We start from the raw sequence: 25,615 nt of genomic DNA, 5'->3' as shown, positions 1-25,615 counted from the left end.
ATAGTTTTGATTCTTTCATTTAGAATCTACAATGTAAATAGTCATGAAACCTTGGACACACCTTCATACATGCAGGGCTTAAGGTTCTCGGTCTGATGTCTGATTTCAGGCATAGAGCAATTTTAAATTAATATAAAACGTACATTGTACACAGAGCCACACCATCGACGTCCTGCCCCCTGAACTTCTGACATAGTGCCGCTGCTCCAGTGTTGATGGTCTTTGCCACTAATGTTGCCAGTATGGCTGAAGGCTTGTTAAATTTAGGTAAATACAAGAACCATGTAGTCATGTTTAAAAAGTCACACCTCTTAACATACTGTATTTTTTAACATAAGGTGGGCAAATTTAAGATCTCTACTTCGCTGCTGAAAACCTTCTACGCCGCCACAGTAGGGTCTGCGCTTTCTGGGAGCATCACTGCCTGGTACGGCAGCTGCAGCTCCCAGGACAGGAAGGCCCTGCACAGAGTGATCTGATGTGCTGAGCGCATCACCCGCACAGCACTGCCCGGCCTCCAGGACATCTACAACCAGGTGGTGCAGGTCCAGGGCAAGTCAGATTATCAAAGACACTCACCATCCCAACCACAAACTGTTTGTATGGCTGCCCTCTGGAAAACGGCTTCGCTCCATCAAGGCCAGGACTGAGAGGCTGAGAAGGAGCTTCTTCCCCCAGGCCACACGGATCTTGAACACTTCATAACATGAACACTACAACAGATCACAACATCACTTTATCACCTACCTGCTGTATCTGACAGCTAAGCATCTTACTACCCCCTGCTGTCTGATGCTCACAGCCCCCTCCACACTGCGACCAACACACTTTCTCACACTATTACTACTTGTACTTCTTTTACTATGTACATAAACCCCCTGTAATCACGCCATTCTGTCTATAAATATGAATGTATATATACTTTTCTATTTTTATTTTTATTTTATTTTACATGTACAGTGCTGGAGTAGTTGCCATCACATTTCACTGCTGCTGTACATGTACATTCATGCATGTGACAAATAAAAATCTTGAATCTTGAATCTTGAAATGTTTTGCACCCCCACATTTTTTGTAAAATTATTTGTTGCAATGTAAAATGTAGGTAAATTGTAGTAAATGGGCCAGATATGCAAAAGTACTGGGATGGTCCTTTGAACTGTCTCTGGCTTTGCTACATAGATAGTAGTTGTGATAAATTAAAGCCCACGAGAGAAAAAACTCCTGTTACCAAACAGCAGCAGCACAGAAAGAGAGAGAGACCTTTGCTCATGCACACAGTAACACAGAGAGAGAGAGACGGAGACAGAGAGCAGCTCCATTTCTTCATTCCTCTCTGGTCAGTGTCAAAGGCTGAACACAGTAAGTTTGTACTTCAAATTTCTCTTACTTCCATTCATATATGGAGTTTAGGGTTGCTACTTAAAGTTATAGAAGTTATTTTAAAGTTGAAAGTTTATTGCTACTCTTGGCTTTGCATTGCTACATTAAGTTTTGTCTTGTTCCAGTTCCAGTTGCTACTCACATACAGTTTAGGGTTGCTACTTACGGTGTTGCATTGCTTTTCATAGTAAGTATTCAATACATCATTGCTTCATGAAGTTTATATTGCACCATGTAGATTTGTATTGTTACAGTGTTTACTGGTCCGTGCAGATCTAAATTGCTACATACGTATAGTTTGTGTTGTTCCATTAAGATTTGTAATGATACCAGTAATGATAATACTTTATATTGATGTGTGTTGCATAATATTGATACATAGAGCATACTTGCTACTTTAGTTTTTTTTATATATAGTGTGCATGGTAACAAATAGTTTTGAATTGTTTTGCATTGTTATGTATAGTTTTGCATTGTTGCGTAGTTTGTATTGCTTCATATAGTTTTCCATCAGTACATATAGGTTTATATTGCTACTTGTAGTTGACATTCCATTGCACACCAAATAATGTATGCAGTGTATGAAAGTGTCCAGAGTGCCTCTGCATTGTGGTATCTCTTCTCCTTTCTCCTTTCCTTCTCTTCCCTCCTCCCCTCGTCTCTGAAGAGGTTTAAATGCAGGGTCAGACAGCAGTACTAACAGTAGAATCTGGCAAGAAAATGGTTCCAGTGAAACTCCTCATCCTGGGAACTCAGAACACTGGAAAAACAGGTAGATAAGCTGCCAGAATTTACATACATATTCTGGACATGATCAATGAGGTAGAAAAGCTGCCAAAATTTATATACACTTGTGGGCACGATTAATATGAATATTAAGTTCTACAGCAAACTCAGCTATGTGACAATAGCCCACAATGGACACATAATTGCTGCATGTGTAGTCATGTACCAAAGAAAAATGCTGTGTAAACACTGCAGCAAAGCAGTTTCAGTGACCAAGAGGTACTGCCACCAGTCTGTTTAAATCAGTGAATATGAACAGTGCATGGCTCAAAAAAAAAAAAAAAAAAGACAGAGAAACTGACAAGCGTCCAGCAACAACCCTGCTTCCACAAAGTAGTTGTTGATAACGCAAGCGTTTACCAATGCTACACGATATAAAAATTACTAATAAAATTAATGAAATAACTGACACCATTTCCTACTACCTCACAAAGGATATACACTATATTACCAAAAGTATTCGCTCACCTGCCTTTACTCATACTATGAACTGAAGTGCCATCCCATTCCTAACCCATAGAGTTCAATATGATGTCGGTCCACCTTTTGCAGCTATTACAGCTTCAACTCTTCTGGGAAGACTGTCCACAAGGTTGAGGAGAGTGTTTATAGGAATTTTTGACCATTCTTCCAAAAGCGCATTGGTGAGGTCACACACTGATGTTGGTCAAGAAGGCCTGGCTCTCAGTCTCCGCTCTAATTCATCCCAAAGGTGTTCTCTCGGGTTCAGGTCAGGACTCTGTGCAGGCCAGTCAAGTTCATCCAGACCAGACTCTGTCATCCATGTCTTTATGGACCTTGCTTTGTGCACTGGTGCACAGTCATGTTGGAAGAGGAAGGGGCCCGCTCCAAACTGTTCCCACAAGGTTGGGAGCATGGAATTGTCCAAAATGTTTTGGTATCCTGAAGCATTCAAAGTTCCTTTCACTGGAACTAAGGGGCCAAGCCCAGCTCCTGAAAAACAACCCCACACCATAATTCCTCCTCCACCAAATTTCACAGTCGGCACAATGCAGTCTGAAATGTACCGTTCTCCTGGCAACCTCCAAACCCAGACTCGTCCATCAGATTGCCAGATGGAAAAGCGTGATTCATTACTCCAGAGAACGCGTCTCCACTGCTCTAGAGGCCAGTGGCGGCGTGCTTTACACCATTGCATCCGACGCTTTGCATTGCACTTGGTGATGTGTGGCTTGGCTGCAGCTGCTCGGCCATGGAAACCCATTCCATGAAGCTCTCTGCGTACTGTACTTGGGCTAATCTGAAGGTCACATGAAGTTTGTAGCTCTGTAGCAATTGACTGTGCAGAAAGTCGGCGACCTCTTTGCACTATGCGCTTCAGCATCCGCTGACCCCTCTCCGTCACTTTACGTGGCCTACCACTTGGTGGCTGAGTTGCTGTTGTTCCCAAGCGCTTCCATTTTGTTATAATAGAGCTGACAGTTGACTGTGGAATATTTAGGAGCGAGGAAATTTCACGACTGGATTTGTTGCACAGGTGGCATCCTATGACAGTTCCACGCTGGAATTCACTGAGCTCCTGAGAGCGGCCCATTCTTTCACAAATGTCTTGTTTCACAGTCTGCATGCCTGAGTGCTTGATTTTATACACCTGTGGCCAGGCCAAGTGATTAGGACACCTGATTCTGATCATTTGAATGGGTGAGCGAATACTTTTGGTAATATAGTGTAGCTCCCATAGCTACAGTGGAACACTGTGTGTGTGTGTGTGTGTGTGTGTGTGTGCTGAGTGAATAAACAAACAAAAAAATAATATTCATTCAGTCCCTCTCCAAACTATTTTTTATCTGTTCATAAAGTGAAAGAGTTGGCTAACAATTAAGAAATCTGCATAAGGTCAGTTTTTTTACTCAGTGCACTTTAAGTATACTTATTTGAAACTTAAAATGAGCAAGAATAATTTTTATTATGGTACAGTTATATGCTGTAAACTGCACTTGCACTTAAGTAGTTCCCCGCCATGGTATTGTCACGATATTTTTTATTTGCAAATGTTGTTTACAAAGTTAAAGAAGGGTAGGGTAGGATAAGGTTTAGACCAGGTTAGGAAACTAAAACAATTTCGTTAAAATTTTGCTAAAGGCAGAATTAGTAGGATTTGTCAGTGGTGGTTTTTAAGCACACCATTCAACGCCCTTCCTCCATGGTTAAGCTAGCCTCCAGTAGCGAGTTTTCGCTTCCTAGGATGGTAAAACAATGAAGTGAAAAAATGTAAAATATTCCATCACCATCTTAGGGGAAAACTGATTCACTCTCATTGTAGAATAAGCTTTGTCCACTTGCTTATCAAAGAAATACAGCACAAGTTACCAATATGGCATACTTCACAAACAAATACAGCATGTTTTACAAAGGCAACAAAATCACTTTACTTTTGGCACACTCTTGCCACTATTTCTCACAAATGTGGTGAAGATTAAGAAAAAAAGATTATGGAAAAAAATCATGTGACTTTTGTCAGATTTTCTCACAAACGTCCTAAGTAATTCTACATCTAGCTACAACAGCAGGTGATACTATTTGTCAGTTTCAATTATTGGTCAATTATGTTGCATTTTCATTTGTAAAACATGCTGTTACTGGTTGTAAAGTGTATTAAAAATGTGCTCTGTCACACATGACACGGGTCATAGCCAACTAACACTCAAGCCTCAGTGTATTGACATTGAGCCTTGAGCAGCAGAAAGTATTTCGAAGTTAGAAACATTATATAGTCCTCCACCCTGAAGTTGCAAAAACACCACAATCCTGTGAGCTATTTTTATAATTACAAGCCAGTTTCCCAATTATATCACTGAAAATGCCTGAATAATGATCTTTGTTGCGGTGACGTTAGCCTGCAATGAATACTAAGCGTTAATGGCTCATGTATCTCTAAATAGCACTGGTGTCAGTACAACAGGGATGTATTTAAGCTCCCACACTACAAATGTACATTACTCATGTGTATTAAATGGCGTTTTCATGTTATATGTAGCATTAGCTAATAACAATATTGAGTCTCTTACAGCTAATTTGAATGTGATAGTAAATTTCCGGAAAATTCATTTTCTGGTTCATTATATAACCAGATGACTAGAAAAAAAACGAAAGGCTATGACATCATTTCTTGCATTTAGCCAGCGTTAAAGAGCTTGTCATAATCTCAGTCTCATTCCATGTGTATCTGAGTTACCTATTAATAGCAACTTTGCTGACATGCAGTGAAGCTGTTTCTTGTAATGTTATAGTCATGAGGGAAATTGCTGCTATATACCTCGTACATAACATAACCGTACCAAAGGCCTCTCCAAGTGGTGGAATATCCAAGTACATGTACTGAAGTACTGTCCTAACTGGTAAATTTGAGGTACTTGACTAGTACACGATAAATACTTAAAATGTTACTCCACCTGATTTTGAAGGCAACCAGCGAGTCGACAACTTTGCCAACACAGGCAAATATGGAGCAGCTCAGAATAGAAGCATGCTGGGGTTAGCATGGCATGCTTATCGATGTTTGGCTGTGTTGGCAAAGTTGTTGACTCACTACTTTTTCTTTATGATCAAAAACTCGCAAGGCAACAACTTTGCTAAAACAGCCACATAAAGCTACTGCAACAACACAAGACGTAGCAAGCCAGCTAATATCAGCGAGCAGTCCAACAGCAGGGATGGGAGCTTGGTGTCTGTCTTACAGCCTTTGACTTCACAAAGCTCTCACCAACGACTAAAAGCCAGTCCAACATTTACTCCAGTCCTGCCTCTTGCTCGGTTACTCTTCTCTTCTATCTTCCATGTTTCCTCCGTCAACGTTTTCTTTGGGTTTCTTGGGCTAAGCCATGATTTCTGTTCTGAGAACAGCTAGCAAGCTAACTGGACCCAGTTGCTGCTGGTGACGTGGTGGCATCATGCCACAAGGTGTTACATCCTGTCCGTGAACTGCTCCACCAAACTTACTTTGTGCAGGAACAGGCTTTTGAGGCTGTCACGGAGTGGCCGTGACAGAGGCATCACTCTACTCATTACATGTCATTGTAGCATTAAAATGATGCCAAGGCTGCTGTTTTAAGTAGGGATGGTACAATACCATTTTTTCCTTGCCGATCCGATTCCGATACTAAATTCTGCCTAAAAGCCGATACCGATCTGATACCGATCCGATACCGATCCGATACCAGCGTGCTTCTGCTGTACACTACCAACCTTACATGATATGATTGCTGTCATCAGGTTAAACCCTTTGTAAAACATGAAAGAACATAAAGAGAATGAATGCCACAGAACTGTTCTTTTAGTATCGGCCCGATATAGCCTTATTTGGTAATATTGGAATCGGTGAGTATGCCCGTTAATACACCAATACTACCACTGATAGCACCACGTGATGCGGATGCACGCAGGGCACCACCGCGCAGGTAAGCTATTATTGCTTCCGTAGGACCACGGTTCTCAAAGTGGGGTCTGCGGACCCCTGGGGGTCCGCGACGCATAGCCAGGGGGTCCGCAAAAAAATTCATGGAAATGTATTTTTTTATTATTATTAATTTTATAAAAACTGTTTTGGGGGAGGGGCGTTAAACTGTGAAATAAACACTGTGTTCGTTTTTAAGTGTCTCCCATGATTGATTTGGGGAGCTTACTTATGTGATTACACATCAGGCAATCTGGTATGACACCTCACAGGTGCTCGCACCGCTTCACAAATAATAGCGACAACAAACACTCAAAGCGCCTCTGTCCGTCAGTGTCTAGTCAATTCTTATGGTACACAAAGGGTTAACAGCCGGTCTCCGCTAGAAGTCCCGCCTCTAAGCTAATATTGCTCATTGATTGGCTCTGCCGTTTCTTGCTAATGTGTGATTGGCCGTCCCCGCTGTCACTCCATGTGGTTGTAAAAAAGCGCCGGAGGACGCACAGCAGAGTTTGTTTGGCTGGTTGGTCAGCAGCGACGCACACAGACTATTTTCTTCACTGTTTATTTCGTCAGGTGGCAGTTAGAACAGTGAGAGCTTTTATCAGGCACATTGGCCTGTTGTCTCTAGGGAAGAAGGAATTGTCCATTTTTACTAACCATGATTAAAAATGTGTGAGAGATTTTTTTCCTCAAATAAGAGCAAGGCAATTGACACTAATCTGTTTGTATTTAGGTATTTAGTGTCAAACATTTATTTTATTTCATTTATGTTTCTGTATAGTGTTGTTAATGTACAGTATGATGCACAGTTGCACTAAAGACAAGAACTCAGTTAAATTGCCTGCTTGTCTTTCTTTAGTTGCCTTTAACTTACAACATTACAGAATTATTAAATACTTGTAGTCAGTATAGATATTCATATATGCAGTATAAACATTAATGTCAATCCCTTACTAGTTTTTATTTTTTTCTGATTATGATCGTTTGCTTGTTTATTTGATCAGCTCTACATGTCGTGAAATTGCAGTCAAATGCAAAAACATCAACTTTCAGGGGCGCTGCCTTGGAGCACTTTTACGTCCCTACCAATGTCAAAATCAAACCTACGCCCTTGGATGAGGCTATGTGCTAATGCTGCTAATCAACTAGCTAAGACTACGAATGTGGTTATGTATTATGCTTATCGGTGTTGCGAGTGTCAGGGGGTCCCCGGAAAATTTTGACCCCTCCAGGGGGTCCCTGTGCCAAAAAAGTTTGAGAACCCCTGAGTTAACGTTAGTTAATGCTGTAATGATTAATTAACTGTTAGTTAATGATTATTATGGCATTTACTAATGTTAATAATATATACAATAACCCTTAAATAACATATAAATTAATACCTTAGCATGAACAGCATTAGTTAACAGTTAGTTAACTGTTACTTAATGTTTATTACCTGTTACTTAATGTTTATTACGGCATTAACTAACGTTAATTGTTGTACCCTTATTGTAGAGTGTTACCAATGATTTGTTGAATTCAAAAGTAATTGACAACTGCTTCCGAAAATTGTTAGCCTCTGATTGGCCGAATTTTAAAAAATGATTGACAGTTACCTGCCTGCTAAAAGTCTCCTGTATACAGAGATACCTTACTTCCAGAGCCATAGAGAGAAAACTGATCAATGAAATTCTGCTGATCAGTATCCACCACAGTTATTTTTTACTCCATTCCATTTTCACTTTGGATGGGATGGATTTGGTGTTACACATTTTTGTGTGTAATTTAGATCACAGGGCTATGTCTTTTTACTTAGAAATCATTGGTGAATGGTCACTAAGGATTGCCTTCAGGAATGAATGACGCTTATCAGCTATAGATTTATAATGGTATAGCCAAAGGTCTGGTGTGCTCTGGCAGGAAAGCGGAGCCAACATGTTGTACATACCTCTGTCTGTCTGAGGAATGCAGTGATGGGAGATTTATGCTTGATTTACATGTCATATACATTTAAGGAAGCATATAACATTGTTAATAACTTTGTAAATTTAATTCTATGGTTTTACAGTTTGTGTAACATGAAACACATTTAATAATCACACCTTGAAATTAATACAAATGGAGTGAAAGTAAAAGTCAAAATCTGTAACAATTTAGTTTTTAACTGTCTCATAGGAGAGTAAATACCTTTTACTCTAAAGTGGTGGTTAATTCATACATAATGACAAAATATTGCTTTCTTTAGTCATACATTTTCTCATAATTATACAATTTTAAATGTATTATTACCAGTATTTAACATTTTTGACAGTGATACATCACCATAAAAAAGTTATTTTTTGTAAAATTACAGCAAATGTATATATTTTTCAGCAAAACAACACTTTTTTTGTAAATTGATATTTAAAATCTGTTGGAAAAAAATCAAATAGGCAATGTATTTTATTTTTGCAGATTTTATTTGTTAAATCACATTACACATTCAAATAAACAGTTAAATTTTGACTAAATTAACTTGCCAGGCCTGTATATCCGCCCTACTCTGCCTCTGATTGGCTCGTTATCATTGCCTTTGTTGGTGAGATTGATTAACGTCAGGTAAAGTCAGGGTTAGGGTTAGCCAGTCAGAGGAGGAGTAAGGGCAGATCTTAGCGCGGGCATACTGGGTATGCAGCGCAGCAAGTCAATTTAGTCTCTCCCGCTGAGAAAAAGTATATGATATCAAAGTTCCTGGCTGCAACATAAACCCTCTATCGGGTAAAACTGTAAGCAAACGCACAAATTGTGATATTTTATTTGATTACTCGATTGTACCATTTAACCATTTATCTGACCAAAAAATGTGAGGTGACGCTTTGGGCTGCAAGGAGCAATGAACATGCTAAAAATTACCTTCTGTCTCCCTATTGATATTGTTCAGCGCTCTCACTATTCTATGGAGTTAAGTGGGAACTCAAAGGTTTAAATGGGACACTTCCCAGCTCCCAACACACCTTGAATGCAGCAATAGAGTACCAATAACAGTAGTAGTAGTGTTTGTGTTGCACATAATAGCAGTCAAACCTGCTTTACTACTGTGCTACAATGCATTTACTTTGTAGACATTCTTGTGTTCCTGTATCTAAAGGATAGTTAACTCATTAGAAACCCTAACCCTCATTAGAAACATTTCACATCTGCACAATTTGAGAAAAAGCTAAACCTAGGCTCAGTCAAAAATTAGTCAAATAAAGTCAACATTGGTTCACCTTGCATTAATTAAAATTTCCAATGTCCTGAGGTAGTGACAAAATTATGTCATAAGTGCAACTATATCTTGTTAATTGTCTATCCAACACATCTGCCTCATATTCAAATCATGCAACTACTGGTTTTCTTAGATTATTACTGAAACTGAAGTTCATGTGATTGTGTGTGTGTGAGTGGGTGAGTGAGAGAGAGAGAAATATGTAAGTGCCTGTTGTGTTTTAGTTAGTGTATTCTCCAGTGACGGAGTCTGTTCTGTGTCTCCAGCACTGTGTGTTCGTTTCATAACCAAGCGATTCATCGGCGAATACGACCATAAAAAGGGTAATGACGATCCACACAGCCTCTGTGTGTGTGTGTGTGTGTGTGTGTGTGTTTGTGTGCGTGTGTGTGTGTGTGTGTGTGTGTGTGTGAGAGAGAGAGAGAGAAACAGAATATATTTTCATCCTCATTTTGTAATCTCATCACCTCTTTCTTTGTTAGAAGCAAAAACATAACCATTACAACAATAGAGGTGCTCTCAATGATAATGTCATTCCATTCTCAACATGTTCAGTAGGCTGCAATATTATTGACAGAATTAAACATTGTTTTGGTGCAGAAGGGTGTCAGCTGGAACAGGAATTATTTGTCTGAACACTGCTATTGCCCATTAGCATGATAACATGGATGTGTGTGTGTGTGTGTGTGTGTGTGTGTGTGTGTGCGCGCGCGCGCGCGTGTGTGTGTGTGTGTGTGCACGGGTGCATGCATATGTATGTGTGTGTGATACCATAGAGGTGACCTACAGATGCCGTAGGGTGGTGGACCAGGAAATTGTTGATTTGGAGATATTGGACACAGCTCCTAAGGTATTTTTTTGCTCAAAAATATCTTCAAGGTCTTTCATTGAGAGCTGAGATGAACCTAACCTTAATCACACTTGTGAGACTTAACAATTAGCTAAACTTTACACATGGTGAACAGGTAAAATTGCAGTCGAGGGACATCATATGTGTCCACAATATTTGTATTTCAGCTTCACTCTCCAAAATTTCATGAGACAGAATGAGATGAATATATGGTAAATATATTTTGATAGAGATATGATACGATATGATATGCTCCATTGAGTACTTTCTAGTTTTCCATTTGTTTACATTAAAATTTATTTTAAACTTTATTTTATGTAACCTTACCACCTTGCCCTTACACTGCCTCCTGTTCATTCTTCCAGGACACTTCCCTGGCTTCTCTAGAGTCTTCTATCCGCTGGGCTGATGGTTTCCTGCTGCTCTACTCCATCACACAACGCCTCAGCTTCCTGGAGGTCCCACAATTCAAGAAACTCATTGATCAAACCAAACAGAGCTTAGGTAACAAGCTAACTAACTGAGTGAAAGTAGTTCATTAAGTAGCTGATAAACCTCTTTAGAGACTCACAGAGAGTGTTGGTCAAATTATTTTCAAAATGTAATCAGAGCTGCCAACTCTCACGCATCACGCATTTGATTGGATTCACACGCTCAAACGCCACACTTCCGATTTCTCACGCTGAAGTGCTCATCAAGAGCCTTTTTTTTCCTTTTGACTAAAAACGGTTCTGTTTATCTGTGATCTATCTGTTGAGCCTGAGAAAAGCCACTTGTGATCGATAAGTTATGCCTGCAGAGCAGAGGCAGTGGGCCACTTTTACAAGAGGCTCAGCCAATCAGAAGAATCTTTTCGATCAATCAGGGACTTCCACTCACCCCACCGGCATATTAGCCAATGAAATGAATGAGTTAGAGGCTACTCACTTTACCAAGTTTGTACCGCGCCCAAGCGTTCATGCACGAGCACATGCACGGTCACGCACGCAGCACGAACGTGGATACGGTGTAAATCATGCAACTTTCCTCTTGCCTCCGCAAAATCGTTTAATGCGCGCAGTGCGATTACCAGCGAATCGCCACGTTGCGCAATCAATAATGAACCATGTTGTCTGTGTTGTTGTCAGTTGTGCTGCAGCAACCGCATATAAACAAAAGTCAGTTTATAATGAAAGTACGGCAGTCTGTGTGCGTGGCACACCTGTTAGATACAGCAGACCTGGTGCCGCGCTGCACCGGCCGCAGCACCGCACAGTACACGGCCACCCGGTCAGGTCTGGTCTTCCAGATCTGACAGGTGCCACTCCGGCTGTCAGCTGGACCTTTCTGAAGGAGGAAGTTACCTCCGAAACTTAAGGTAAATAAACATCCCATGGCTGATTACAAGGTACAAAAACGTCTTTTAGTTATAAGGAAGACATGATGAATGTATGTGAACTAGGCCTATATTGATTTATGATGACGTCGGGCCATGCGTGTGTCGTATTTCAACGTGATGACATACATCACTTGAGCGCGTTGTAATGTGTAATGTTAGCTAAAGCTAACGCTAGAATCTGGCTATTTTGGTGCTTTGTGTTGACACCACATCACGCCATGACTAAATCCAATCAGCACCAAGTAAACCCCAAGCCCCACCCAGGAGTTTTTCGGGGCCGCTCAGAGTCCCTACCCCGAGACAGGGCCTTTTTTTAGCCCCTGTAAAAGTTCAGGAACTCTCTCCTTCGGGGTAGTTCCGGCCCCAGCCCCGTAAAATTACCCCGAAGTTCCAGCGGTGGAAATGGGCCTTATGAGGTTACTGCATCTCACTGGAATCCCTGTTAAAAAACAATACCACAAACAACATCAGACGACATCTTAAATTTAATTTCCAATACAAAACAAAGACAACTGTAGATGCAGAGAAAAGTTGTAATGAAGTAAACTGGATTTTTCTTTTCACTGTTTTACAAGTTTGGTTTTAGAGTCATTAATTCACTGGATAAAACTATAAAAAGGATAAAACACTGCATAAAAAATGGATAAAGCACAGTAAAATATACCCATGGCCACTTGTGTCATCATACAAAACCATAAAATAAAGGTAACTTATGCTGCAAACTAAGATCACAAAATTAATTTATATGCTAATGATATCTGACTCTATCTGCACAGAAAGTTGCGTGAAAGGTGGTGCTTCCTAACACTCATCTTAACCACAGCCCTAACCACAGTCTGGGAGGCAGCACTGCCACATTTGGGGCAAAAAACAAAGAAAGTGGCTATATCCACAGTTACCTCCTAATCCTTGTCTTCTGACAATCATCAGTAATTATCCCCAGTTTTTTTGTTTGTTTGTTTGTTTGTTTGTTTTGTTTTGGGTTTTTTTTGTTTGTTTGTTTTGGGAAACCTTTCTGTCTGTGTGCTGTTGCGGTGTGATGTTAGTTACAATATACAATATACAATTATTACAGAGCACTTGTAAAGTGGAGTGATACAATGTCAAAGTGTTGTTGTACTGAATATCAGCACTCATGGAATGCCAATCAAATCACTGTCAGATCTAAGTGTTGTGTAATTTTGGTTGAAAAAGCCTAAGTAAAGAATTAACTGACAGACTAAACTACTAAAGTTCATCCAACAGATAGCAGGAGTAGAGTCCAGTATTTCTGCTGTTAGGATTTAGCCTGTCTCTGTTCTAACTCAGTCTGACTTCTGTCTACTGTCACCTTTGTTCACACACAGCCTCTCTCTCTCTCTCTCTCTCTCTCTCTCTCTCTCTCTCTCTCTCTCTCTCTCTCACTCACTCTCTCTCACACACACACACACACACGTACACACTCACCAGACACCACACACACATACACTCCTTGTTTGGTAGGTCATCCCATGTGCTGTAAGTAGTCTTAAGTGAGTAGTCTGGCACAATATCAGTTCGATAAATGATTGCCAAACTGTGGTACACATACCACTGGTGGTATTCATCTGGCCGAAACCAAACCAAAAAAATGTCATTTAATTTTACTTGACAACTGGGTCAATACATAATTGCGGGACTTTTTATGTCCATGGGATATATCTAACACACATTTTTATTAAAAGTTAAATTAAATGATTTTTTATGTTTGCATATGATCATGTTTTCACAAATACCATCATTATTTATCATCAAAAAAATCACTTATTAATAAAAAAAAAAAGTATGGAAATCACTAAAATGTCAACTAAATAACTGTCCGAATTTAATAACAGTGACCTTCTAATTAGCCAAAAAATAATAAAATGAGCGTTTTCAAAAATAATTTTGATCATTTTATTTTTATGAAGCTGAGATAATCATGGCAGATGAAATTTTATGGCAATATATCAAATATTATATGAAAAATAACACATTTTATCTCAGTCCAAGAAATCACTCTTAAACTAAGTTACCAGCTGCAAAAAACACCTCTCAAGGGGGTGTGTTTTTTCCAAATCACATGACCTGCACCACATGACCTCATTTCCTCTTGAAGAAAAGACTGGCAAGTCTCCAAGGTATGTTCTCGCTCCTCTTTCTTAATTATTTATTATGAAGTAGTGTGTGAGTCAAGTCTGTATTTAATGCATGTCAACAGTGTTACTGTAATATCATTATAAATAACATTGAATAATAGTTTTACTCAATTATATATGTCATATTTAGGAGGATCTTTCTGGAAAAATGCGATGTGGTGTTTGGTTATAAGCGGTAATGATGACTTTAGGCCTGAAAACAGTAAAAATGTCAACTATGATCTCTGTCAATTATGTTACCCTGTAAAGGTAACTTAGTGGACTAAGAGTGACGTAGTTGACACTCATGATATGTTTATGAGACTTTTTTATAGTTTTTATAGTTTTTTATAGATGCATTTGCAGTAAATAAAAAACATTGTTTTTAATAAATATTCTTAAAAAGTAAACTTGTTTTTCAGGAAAATGCCACCATCTGCTGCAGAAAAGCAGCATCATTACCATGCATGGAGAGATGCCGACCCTGCAAAACGGGAGGCATACTTTTTGACTGAATATTGACTGAATGGAACACTACTTTGTTTAATGTGCTATTTTGGTTAAATTTTGCACTAAATTTAAAGCACTTTTGTTTTTTGCTCAATGTTTTGACTGAAAGAATTACTATTTTCTGTGCTCACATTTTTCGACTTGTGTTTAATGACACTTTTGTCTTGTTTTTTGAAGGTTAAAGGATCACAGTTTTATTTGGTCACAAAATATTTGTGGTGTGTCTCTAAAATTGCAGTTAATAAACTTGCAAGTGATCCATACAAACTGGTCGTATTATTTGTTATGTCACTATGATACCAAATGGTTTTAATTAAATGCAAGAGATGGAATATGCAGCTTGCTAACATAAAATAATAAATAAATCGTTAATTTAGTTCATGATTATGTTATATGCTAAAGAAATCATTATATTTTTCAACTCTGTTACTTGTCAACTATGATACCATGCTGTCAACTAAGTTACCATTATGTTATGTTATTATTGAAAAGTAATATTTAATTGTTCCCTAAACACTAAGTAAATGATAGGAAACCTAGTAGCTGTGAAGTACGTAGCTCACAATAATTGAATTAAGAAAATTACTGTGAATTTCATAAGTTTTTGGAAAAAATATCTAGATCGTTAAATGCATTCTCTGAATTGAGGGGTTAGAATTTTTTTTTAAAAAAAGGTAATTCTCTTTATTAATTGGGGATTACAATTAAACATGTAGGTAAACGGACACATATTCTTCCAGGAACAATGCATTTTTTTTATATCTGGTGTGTATCCAAAGTTAAAACTTTACTGTTTTTGTCTGTAACATGGTTAACCAAATAATCAGTTAACATCTCTGTTTTTAAATAAGTATCTGCAATCAGTATGAGCCTGAGCTTGGAAATTACTAAAACATAACATTTTAGGGGTACTTTTTAAGGAAAAAAATAAATATATTGGTAAAAAATTAACTTTTTTCCCAGGTATTTTGGAAATAAAATTTGCCAATGCTTCCAACATAACATGAACTAGTAACTTCCTTACTGGGTGGTGTTAGGAAAGTTTGGTTTGGTACTGATGTGGCAAAAGGGTCTCCCAGTTGGGCCAGATTGGTCAGGAAAAACTGCCCGAAATATGTACCAAAAGCTTCAGAAAAATGAGTGCTGGAGTCCAACAAAATGATGGACAGGAGTCAGGCAGAGTCCAGAGTAGGCAGGCTTTATTTCTGTTAAAGATCTTCAGCAGAATCTCCCTGTGAATCAACTCCAGAGCAGACTGAGTGTAACTCACATCTACACCTCTTTATATACTGTTTATGTTTATACTCTTTCTTTCCAGATTTAACTCTTTATTCAGGCTTGGTTCCTACTCAAGTTTTAAAAAGTTTATTTTTACCCACACAAAACTTAATTTCGGGTTAAATCATTTAACAGTCTTGATTATTTAGATGATACATTGTTACTGTTTGTTGTTTTTGTCTTAAAATGGCTTCCACAGTCTATAGTGGTACTTGGTCTGAAAACCTTTTGAGCCTCTGCTCTAGATCATCCTGATCAGTCCTCTCTCATGTAGTCTGTGTAGCTCTAATGCTTTGTTTGTTGATCTGGTTTTTAGATTTTCTTAAATTATTATTATATTTATTTTAAATTTTGTATTGTGATGTGACTTTTGTTGTGCTGCAAAACAGTTTTTAACAGAGTCATGTCAGTTTGATTGTAACACATTTCAGAGATGTGTCTCTCTCTCTCTCTCTCTCTCTCTCTCTCTCTCTCACTCTCTCTCTCTCTCTCTCTGTGCTTGCGTGTGTGTGTGTGTGTGTGTGTGTGTGTGTGTGTGTGTGTGTGTGTGTGTTCACAGTTGTTCCCACAGTTCTGGTTGCCAACAAGACAGACATGGAGATTGGTAGGGAGGTAACAACAGAGGAAGGACAGAAACTGGCCAAGGATTTAAGGTGTGTGTGTGTGTGTGTGTGTGTGTGTGTGTGTGTGTGTGTGTGTGTGTGTGTGTGTGTGTGTGTGTGTGTGTGTGGTATCATGCCTGGCAAAGAGGTACTCATTGCTCTCACAGTTTGTCAGGTATAATGAATTCTAATAATTATAAATCATAATTCATTTTAATTATGATCATAAACGATTTACATTGAATATATATGATTATGATGATTATATATGATTAGTTATAATTATGAATTCTGATAAGACATTATGGTATACACTCATAGTAATAGCATAATATCTGTGTCTGTGTTGTCACTACGTATACATAATACATAATAATTATCCTCTGTACTAGCAATGCATGTTTATTGGCTTGAAGTTGATATGCCCCTATACCTTGGATAAAATATACGTTTTATTTTATTATATTTATTTTTTTTATTTATGGTTTAATTAGTAGGGCCAGATACAGTGTACATAGATATAATGAGACAACTTTTCTGATGCAAGTGAGAGAGTGAGAAAGTGAGAAGCTTAGTTTACAGTGAGGTAAATTAAGTACAGCAAGACACAATAAAATACACATTTAGAAATAACATAGAACATTAGAAAAGGACATTCAGTGCACAGAAAAAACAAACCTAAACTTCAGTACGAGTTTTGTTGCTGAATTAAGGTATATTTTCTTTCAGAACATCTGAAATCCAGATGTTAGGGTTTTACAGCATTTATATTCATCCTTTTGTGTGTGTGTGTGTGTGTGTGTGTGTGTGTGTCTGTGTGTCTGTGTGTGTAGGTGTGGTTTCAGGGAGCTGTCAGTAGCAGAGGCTGTGCTAGCAGTGGAAACAGCGGTGATGCAGCTAATTAGGTTTGGCTGGACTGTTTTGTAACTTCTGGACTGTTTCACTCCACCATTAAGTCATCAAAACACAACAGTGAAGCTGCTTTTAGGGAAAACTAATGTGGACGACTTTATTATGGTGATGACGGTGTAATACCGGTGTGAAGAAAGTTTGAAGTGAAGTCTCTAAAAGTTAATGTTTTATATCATAGTGGAATGAATGGAACCAAGTGGCTGGATAAAAGGGGGGAAATAATATTTGACTTGTAAAACACAACTGCTTGCTTGTGGAAAAGATTTGCAGAAATGTTAAGTACATACATTTTGTAGACATTATGTTAACACGTAAAATCATGGTCCCTTATAATAACACTTAAATTAAAACTGAAAGTCACTGAATAGCCAATTAATCCAAATTACATGTTATTATACGATAAATGCAGTTTAATCTAATTTTGCGCTTTTTCATGCAGGCCATGTGGTTCTTGGTTTAATCTTGTAATAATCAGATGACAGGCTGCTTAGCTGGTGAGTGGTGCATCTGGTTGAGAAGAACCGTAGCTAGTGCAGCTTATTTTTTTTCCTACATGGATTCTGGGAAGACCCACCTGCCTCTGACTGGCTAAGCAACAAGTAGCAAGGAGTACTAGCCAATCGGAGGCAGAGTAGCGGAATCCAGGTGGGAAAAACATAATGTGAGAGTATGCAGTATGTCAAGGTGCAGGACAAGTGTGCGGTGTGGGATGAGGTCAAAATAAAGCAGAACAGTATGCACATGTGCCAATTGGTGGGTGCAGGCATACGATGGCATACTAGAGCCAATTTAGGAATATTCTCAGTATATGGAATATTCTGAGAAAAAAAATCTGAATTTCCAAGGTTAAAGCTGAAAATTTACAAGAAAAAACTCACAAATTTATAAGAAAAAAAAAATCTGTGATTGTAAAGTCACAAATTTATGAGTAACGAATTTGGAAAAAAGATGTTTTTTCTTATACTTATCTTTCTTATACTCTTATAAAGGAACCAACTGGCTTGACCTTGCAAAGTTGGATCAACCACACACTGCAGATGCTGCCACTTGCTGTCTATCAGATGTTCTAATTCTACTTTATAATGGGATTTAGCAAAAAGGTGATTTTCGCCCAGAATCACAATGTCGTTTTCTTCTGAATCGGTTCGAGTCACAGCAATGTCTCTTCCAAGTCCAGATGCTGATGATAATATTGTGATTCTGGCCTAAAACCAGATTTCCTTCTTACTAAATCCCATAGTATTAGAAAAAATATTTTTCTGAGTTTTTTTTTTTTTTTTCGCATAAAATTGTGAGTTTTTTCTCATGAATTTACCACTTTAATCTCAGAAAATAACCAAGTTGTATGACTTTAATCTCCAAAATTCTAAGTTTTTTTTTTCCTCAAAGTCTTACCTCCCTCCTCCAGCCCCCAGTGCACCATTATATAGGCTGCACAAACAAACAAACAAAATAAAACATTTCCATATAATATTAATATTTCCATTTATAACTCAGAATATCATTCATTAAATCTTTTTTTTTTTTTCTTTCTAATTTTAAATCATCTGGGTACAGTCTGACACCGGGTATTTAAAAGCTCAGGAAAATTCTGAAGGGCGAGCTGCAGTTCCAGTTACACTATAGATAGCTATTCAGAGTGGGCATAATAATGTTTGTAAATTAAATATCATGATGTATTTTAAAATTACTGTATATTTTTAATGGAGAAAGCAAATACCATACCAAACAATTAAAAGACTGAATGCAGCAACAACTTTAATTTACACCATTTTCATTCATAGACATAGAAAACACTTTTGTAAGTAAATATGCTGTAATGCAATTTTACCAGGCTTTTAAACACCAATCTTCACCACATTTCACCCAGAAGATTTTAACATTTCTCATTCTCTGGTAAATGTGAGTACAATATAAATTGCTGCTCAATGTTTTGTCAGTCAGGCCTTGGATTTGCTTGTAATACAGCCCCCACTCCATCCCTCTCTCTCTCTCTCTCTCTCTCTCTCTCTCTCTCTCTCTCTCTCTCTCTCTCTCTCTCTCTCTCTCTCTCTCTCTCTCTCTCTCTCTCTCTCTCTCTCTCTCTCTCTCTCTCTCTCTCTCTCTCTCTCTCTCTCTCTCTCTCTCTCTCTCTCTCTCTCAATTCAACCCAGCAGAAATGAATTAAATTAAATAGGATGATCTAGCAGAGTGATAAGATGAAGGCAAAAGCTCTGACGTCATATTGACTGATAAATCATCTGATAAATCCACTTCAGTAACAAAGGGGAGTTGACAGACTAGGGGAGTTACATGAGTGGAACAGACATTGTTTTTATTTTCTTTTTTTAAAATTTGACTCTGATGTTGTATATATTGTTTTTCCTTTGGTCCAGGTTGGTGTTGGACCAGCAGCGCCCTCTGTTGCCCGACCGTCGTTCCTACATGCTAAGTGTTCGCCATGCTCTGACCAGGAAGCTGATACGATCGAAAACCATGCAGTGGTGACCACAGCGACCACTCTGATATTTTATTCTTATCCTCTTTACCATCTACTCCAATATGCTGGACAAACAGAATATATATCACCTACAAATATAGCATATGGGGAAAGGACAATGTTCCCAGCTCTCTTAAAAATTTTCTATCACTATAGATCACTGAACCCACCACTACATGATAATATGAAGAGTTTATGATACATTCCTCAGCAGCAATGTAGACTTCTTTGGCCATGAAACATGTGCAAACATATATTTTTAGTCTTATCATGGTGGCCAAAACAGCCTGTATGGATCAAAGAAAAATAGCCTCCACATCTTATTTTTTGTGATGGCTTAAATACTGAGAATGTTCACAGCATCAAAGTATTCATGTAGACCAACTTTGGGCCAACTTTGACTGACTATGAATGACTTGCTGGATTTCTGGACCACAAACCTGTGTTATCTGGTAACCAGGATTCATGGTGCCTTCCTGTATCAGTGTCAAGATTAAAATTTGACAGTATGAAGCCAAGGTTCTTGAGAGGATTGTGCAAAGAAGAGTGTGCGTCACCACCAAAATAATCAAATGCATGAATGTATTGCAATTCCCTAACAGTGTGCAAAGAGTGAAAAGCTTCAGGTTAAAAAAAAGTCTTGCATCTGTCCTGGTCCTCCATATGTACAGCCAGGTCCATAAGTATTTGGCCAGCAACACAATATTTATAATTTTGTCCTTGTACACCACTACAGTGGATTTGAAGTGGAGTAATCCAGACATGATTGAAGTGCAGACTTTCAGCCTTAAATTAAGGTGTTGAACAAAAATAAGGCATTAATAAGGCATTAACCTTTTAGGAATCACAGCCAGTTTATACATTGTCATGCGATCCAAAGGTGTCTATGCAGGTGAAGGAGGCCATCATTCATGCTCAAAAAGAAAAAGAAAAAAAAACATCTATCAGACAGATAGCAACAACTTCAGGAGTAACCAAATCAACAGTTTGGTATATCCTTAAAAAGAAAGAATGCAATGGTGAGCTCAGCTGCACCAAAAAGCCCGGAAGACCACAGAGGACATCTAAACTGGATGACTGAAGAATTCTCTCCCTGGTGAAGAAAAACCCATTCACAACATCAAGGAAAGTCCAAAACACTCTGGAGGAGGTAGGCATATCATTGTCCGAATCTATAGTCAAGAGACGTTTTCTGAGAAAATAAATACAGAGGGTATACGGCAAGGTGCAAACCACTGGTGTCACTCAAGTACAGGAAGGCCATTTTAGACTTTGTGAAGAAAAAAAAAAAACATCTAAAAAAAGACCAATTCTGGAACAAGATTTTTTGTAGAGATGAAATGAAGATGAACTTGTACCAAAATGATGGGAGGAAAAAAGAGTGGTGAATGAAGGGAACAGCTCATGACCCAGAGCATAGCACATCATCTGTCCAGCATGGTGGAGGCAGTGTTATGGCATGGGCATGTATGGCTGCCAGTGGAACTGGCTCACTGGTGTTTATTGATGATGTGACTGCTGATGGAAGAAGCAGGATGAATTCTGATGTTTATAGGGCTGTACTATCTGCTCAGATTCAGCCAAATGCCACAAAACTGATGGGACTGCACTTCATATGGACAATGGCCCAAAACATACTGTGAAAGCAACCCAAGAGTTACTGAAAGCAAAGAAGTGGAATATTCTTCAATGGCCAAGTCAGTCCCCAGACCTCAACCCAACTGAGCTGCTTTTCACCTGCTGAAGACCAAACTGAAGGCCGAAAGACCCACAAACAAGCAGCAGCTGAAGGAGCTGCAGTAAAGGCTTGGCAGAGCAGGTCAAGGGAGGAAACTCAGAATTTGATGACTGCAGGCAGTCATAGACTAAGGATTTTCAAAGGATTTGCAAAGCATTTTCCTCCAAAAATTGAATATAATCTTTAGAATTGTTGTTATGTATGTTATGTACAGTTTGTCCAATTACGTTTGAGCCTCTGAAAAAGGGGTGACAATGTATAAAACTGGCTGTAATTCCTAAACGGTTAATGCCATAATTTTGTTTAACCCCTTTGATTAAAGCTGAAAGTCTGCACTTCAATCACGACTTGATTATTCCATTTTAGATCCACTGTAGTGGTGTACAAGGACAATAATATAAATATTGTGTCACTGTCCAAATACTTATGGACCTAACTGTATACAGTACAGGCCAAAAGTTTGGACACACCTTCTCATTCAATGCATTTTCTTTATTTTCATGACTATTTACATTGTAGATTCTCACTGAAGGAATCAAAACTATGAATGAACACATGTGGAGTTATGTACTTAACAAAAAAAGGTGAAATAACTGAAAACATGTTTTATATTCTAGTTTCTTCAAAATAGCCACCCTTTGCTCTGATTACTGCTTTGCACACTCTTGGCATTCTGTCAATGAGCTTCAAGAGGTAGTCACCTGAAATGGTTTTCCAACAGTCTTGAAGGAGTTCCCAGAGGTGTTTAGCACTTGTTGGCCCCTTTGCCTTCACTCTGCGGTCCAGCTCACCCCAAACCATCTGGATTGGGTTCAGGTCCGGTGACTGTGGAGGCCAGGTCATCTGCCGCAGCACTCCATCACTCTCCTTCTTGGTCAAATAGCCCTTACACAGCCTGGAGGTGTGTTTGGGCTCATTGTCCTGTTGAAAAATAAATGATGGTCCAACTAAACGCAAACCGGATGGGATGGCATGTCGCTGCAGGATGCTGTGGTAGCCATGCTGGTTCAGTGTGCCTTCAATTTTGAATAAATCCCCAACAGTGTCACCAGCAAAACACCCCCACACCATCACACCTCCTCCTCCATGCTTCACAGTGGGAACCAGGCATGTGGAATCCATCCGTTCACCTTTTCTGCGTCTCACAAAGACACGGCGGTTGGAACCAAAGATCTCAAATTTGGACTCATCAGACCAAAGCACAGATTTCCACTGGTCTGATGTCCATTCCTTGTGTTTCTTGGCCCAAACAAATCTCTTCTGCTTGTTGCCGCTCCTTAGCAGTGGTTTCCTAGCAGCTATTTGACCATGAAGGCCTGATTGGCGCAGTCTCCTCTTAACAGTTGTTCTAGAGATGGGTCTGCTGCTAGAACTCTGTGTGGCATTTATCTGCTCTCTGATCTGAGCTGCTGTTAACTTGCGATTTCTGAGGCTGGTGACTCGGATGAACTTGTCCTCAGAAGCAGAGGTGACTCTTGGTCTTCCTTTCCTGGGTCGGTCCTCATGTGTGCCAGTTTCGTTGTAGTGCTTGATGGTTTATGCGACTCCACTTGGGGACACATTTAAAGTTTTTGCAATTATCCGGACTGACTGACCTTCATTTCTTAAAGTAATGATGGCCACTGGTTTTTCTTTAGTTAGCTGATTGGTTCTTGCCATAATATGAATTTTAACAGTTGTCCAATAGGGCTGTCGGCTGTGTAGTAACCTGACTTCTGCACAACACAACTGATGGTCCCAACCCCATTGATAAAGCAAGAAATTCCACTAATTAACCCTGATAAGGCACACCTGTGAAGTGAAAACCATTTCAATTGACTACCTCTTGAAGCTCATCGAGAGAATGCCAAGAGTGTGCAAAGCAGTAATCAGAGCAAAGGGTGGCTATTTTGAAGAAACTAGAATATAAAACATGTTTTCAGTTATTTCACCTTTTTTTGTTAAGTACATAACTCCACATGTGTTCATTCATAGTTCTGATTCCTTCAGTGAGAATCTACAATGTAAATAGTCATGAAAATAAAGAAAACGCATTGAATGAGAAGGTGTGTCCAAACTTTTGGCCTGTACTGTATGTAAATCACTTTGTTCAGTTAAGTTCAGTTCAATTCCATACATCATTATTTACCCCACATTTAAAAGACTGTACCAGTTATTTTGCTTGATTAACCTAATATCTGCAAAATGTATCTACCTCAGGATCCTGTGACTTTTTGTCCAAAGCAAGCAGTCGTATTTTAGATCCCTGATACCATTTTTCCTATGTAATCCAGCCATTGATTTCCTTTCATTCCACTACAATATGAAAATGAACTTTCAGAGACTTCAGACCTTCTTCTCATAGCAGTAAATACAGTCATCCTGTCAACATTAGTTTTCCTAATAGCAGCAGCACTATTGTGTTTTGATGACTTGGTTGGAGTGAAACAGTTTCTCCGCCAGAAAATAGTCCCCAGGGAAATTTTTGCTTTACACAGCCAATTATCGGTTCTGTGGTTTATGAATGTTGATGACTTTTTTAGCTGCAGAAGCAGAACATTATTAGGTGGCTGTTTCAACCAGAAATTCTAATTTGAAAATCAAGGGATTTTCATTATTTGTTGTGAAATCTTTAGTACCCCCACATGATTTGCAAAATGGTTTGTTACAATGTAAAATGTGGGTAAATTGTATAAACAGGCCAAACATTAAACATTAAAGGGTATATCTAAAATGTTTTCCCCCCTTTGAAAAGTTATTTGTAGACAAGGCCATGTATAATGTGTCAGTCAGTTCAGAAAATATAGTCTGCTATAGAAGTGATCCATTTGTATGATTCCTTGATATTATCTGAGGTTTCTGGTATCTGTTATGCTAATTTTCTTGTTTATTTTTCATTTTTATTTATCTGTTTATTTAGTTTGCTAATTGCTTATTTGTAGATTTTCTAGTAGTTTTCTTCTTCTTCTCCTAAATTTTTATGTTGCAGCAATCTTTTGCTAAATTGATCACTGCCTTTCCTCCAATGTTTGTGAAAGAAATCACGTGCTCAGGTTTCAAAGGGTTTAATTCTCTACACACTTCTATATGACACGAAAATATGTACAAGTGATCATTTAACTTTATGTTATAATCTCACAACTTTGAATTTATTTGACAAGTATGACATCTAGACAATAATTTACCAAAATGAACACTAACCAAAATCTCTCTTCACATCCTGACGGCAAAATCTCTGCAATTTCAGTTTCATGTTTGAAGTATTTGTATTTACATTTCACTGTATATGTCTATATATATTTGATATATACTGAATTTCCCTTCTTGTTGTGAGAGAAAACCACTTGAGTGTATGGCACAATGGTGTTGTAATGAAGCACATGGCACCTGGGTAAACTGCACCTAATAAGTCCAAAGTAGAAGCAACACGTAATGAACAAAATTCTAATTAAAAAATTTGAAACTCATTCACTGTGCATTTAATAGTGCTCGTTATTGTGCCAAAATAGACTTTAATTCAGCATATTTTTCAAATATTTTTTGCAGGATTGTTTCATAACTGTTCCAAATGAGTGTCTTTGCTTTCATATCTGTTTGTATCTGATCAGGTTGGAGTGCTTATTGGTAGACAAAATTATTCTAAGTGGCAATTCTAAATGCTAACCTGAGACTTGCTTATTTTTTGAGGAAATTTGGAATAAATAATGATATGTTATTATAATTTACTTTACCTAATTTGCTAGGTGTTTCAACTCCCAGTAGATGGCAGTAGAGTCATTTTATCTGAGACAGGCTCATTATTGATTTATTTACATTTAGTTTAGTTTTATTTATGTACAATTTAGAATACTCAAGGAGAAAATATGACACATGTCACTATGACTGGCAGGAAGGCAGGAGATTTAACTTTTAAGCAACTTTTGGAACATTTTTTAGAAG

General features: G+C 38.4%; 1 protein-coding gene across 1 annotated transcript; it reads left to right on the top strand.

Moving 5' to 3' along the window:
• The first annotated feature begins 2,058 nt into the window (after positions 1–2,058).
• Positions 2,059–19,983, top strand: LOC115375668 (ras-related and estrogen-regulated growth inhibitor). Its single transcript, XM_030075155.1, has 7 exons — positions 2,059–2,155; positions 10,082–10,138; positions 10,592–10,665; positions 11,031–11,169; positions 16,526–16,619; positions 17,402–17,473; positions 19,856–19,983. Exons 1-7 carry the CDS (start codon positions 2,059–2,061, stop codon positions 19,965–19,967), a joined length of 645 nt encoding a protein of 214 aa, XP_029931015.1. The 3' UTR covers positions 19,968–19,983.
• The last annotated feature ends 5,632 nt before the right edge of the window (positions 19,984–25,615 follow it).

Source organism: Myripristis murdjan, chromosome 2 (genome assembly GCF_902150065.1).
Source record: "Myripristis murdjan chromosome 2, fMyrMur1.1, whole genome shotgun sequence".
Classification (NCBI taxonomy): domain Eukaryota; kingdom Metazoa; phylum Chordata; class Actinopteri; order Holocentriformes; family Holocentridae; genus Myripristis; species Myripristis murdjan.
Note: the sequence above shows the minus strand (reverse complement) of the source record. Positions and strands in the feature narration are given on the sequence as shown.

Bases quoted from the DNA above. Each gene is read 5' to 3' on its own strand.
- LOC115375668 (XM_030075155.1), top strand. From the start codon at position 2,059: ATGCAGGGTCAGACAGCAGTACTAACAGTAGAATCTGGCAAGAAAATG. The intron at 10,666-11,030 runs GTATTTTTTTGC...TCATTCTTCCAG, and splicing joins TATTGGACACAGCTCCTAAG to GACACTTCCCTGGCTTCTCT. The intron at 16,620-17,401 runs GTGTGTGTGTGT...CTGTGTGTGTAG, and splicing joins AAACTGGCCAAGGATTTAAG to GTGTGGTTTCAGGGAGCTGT.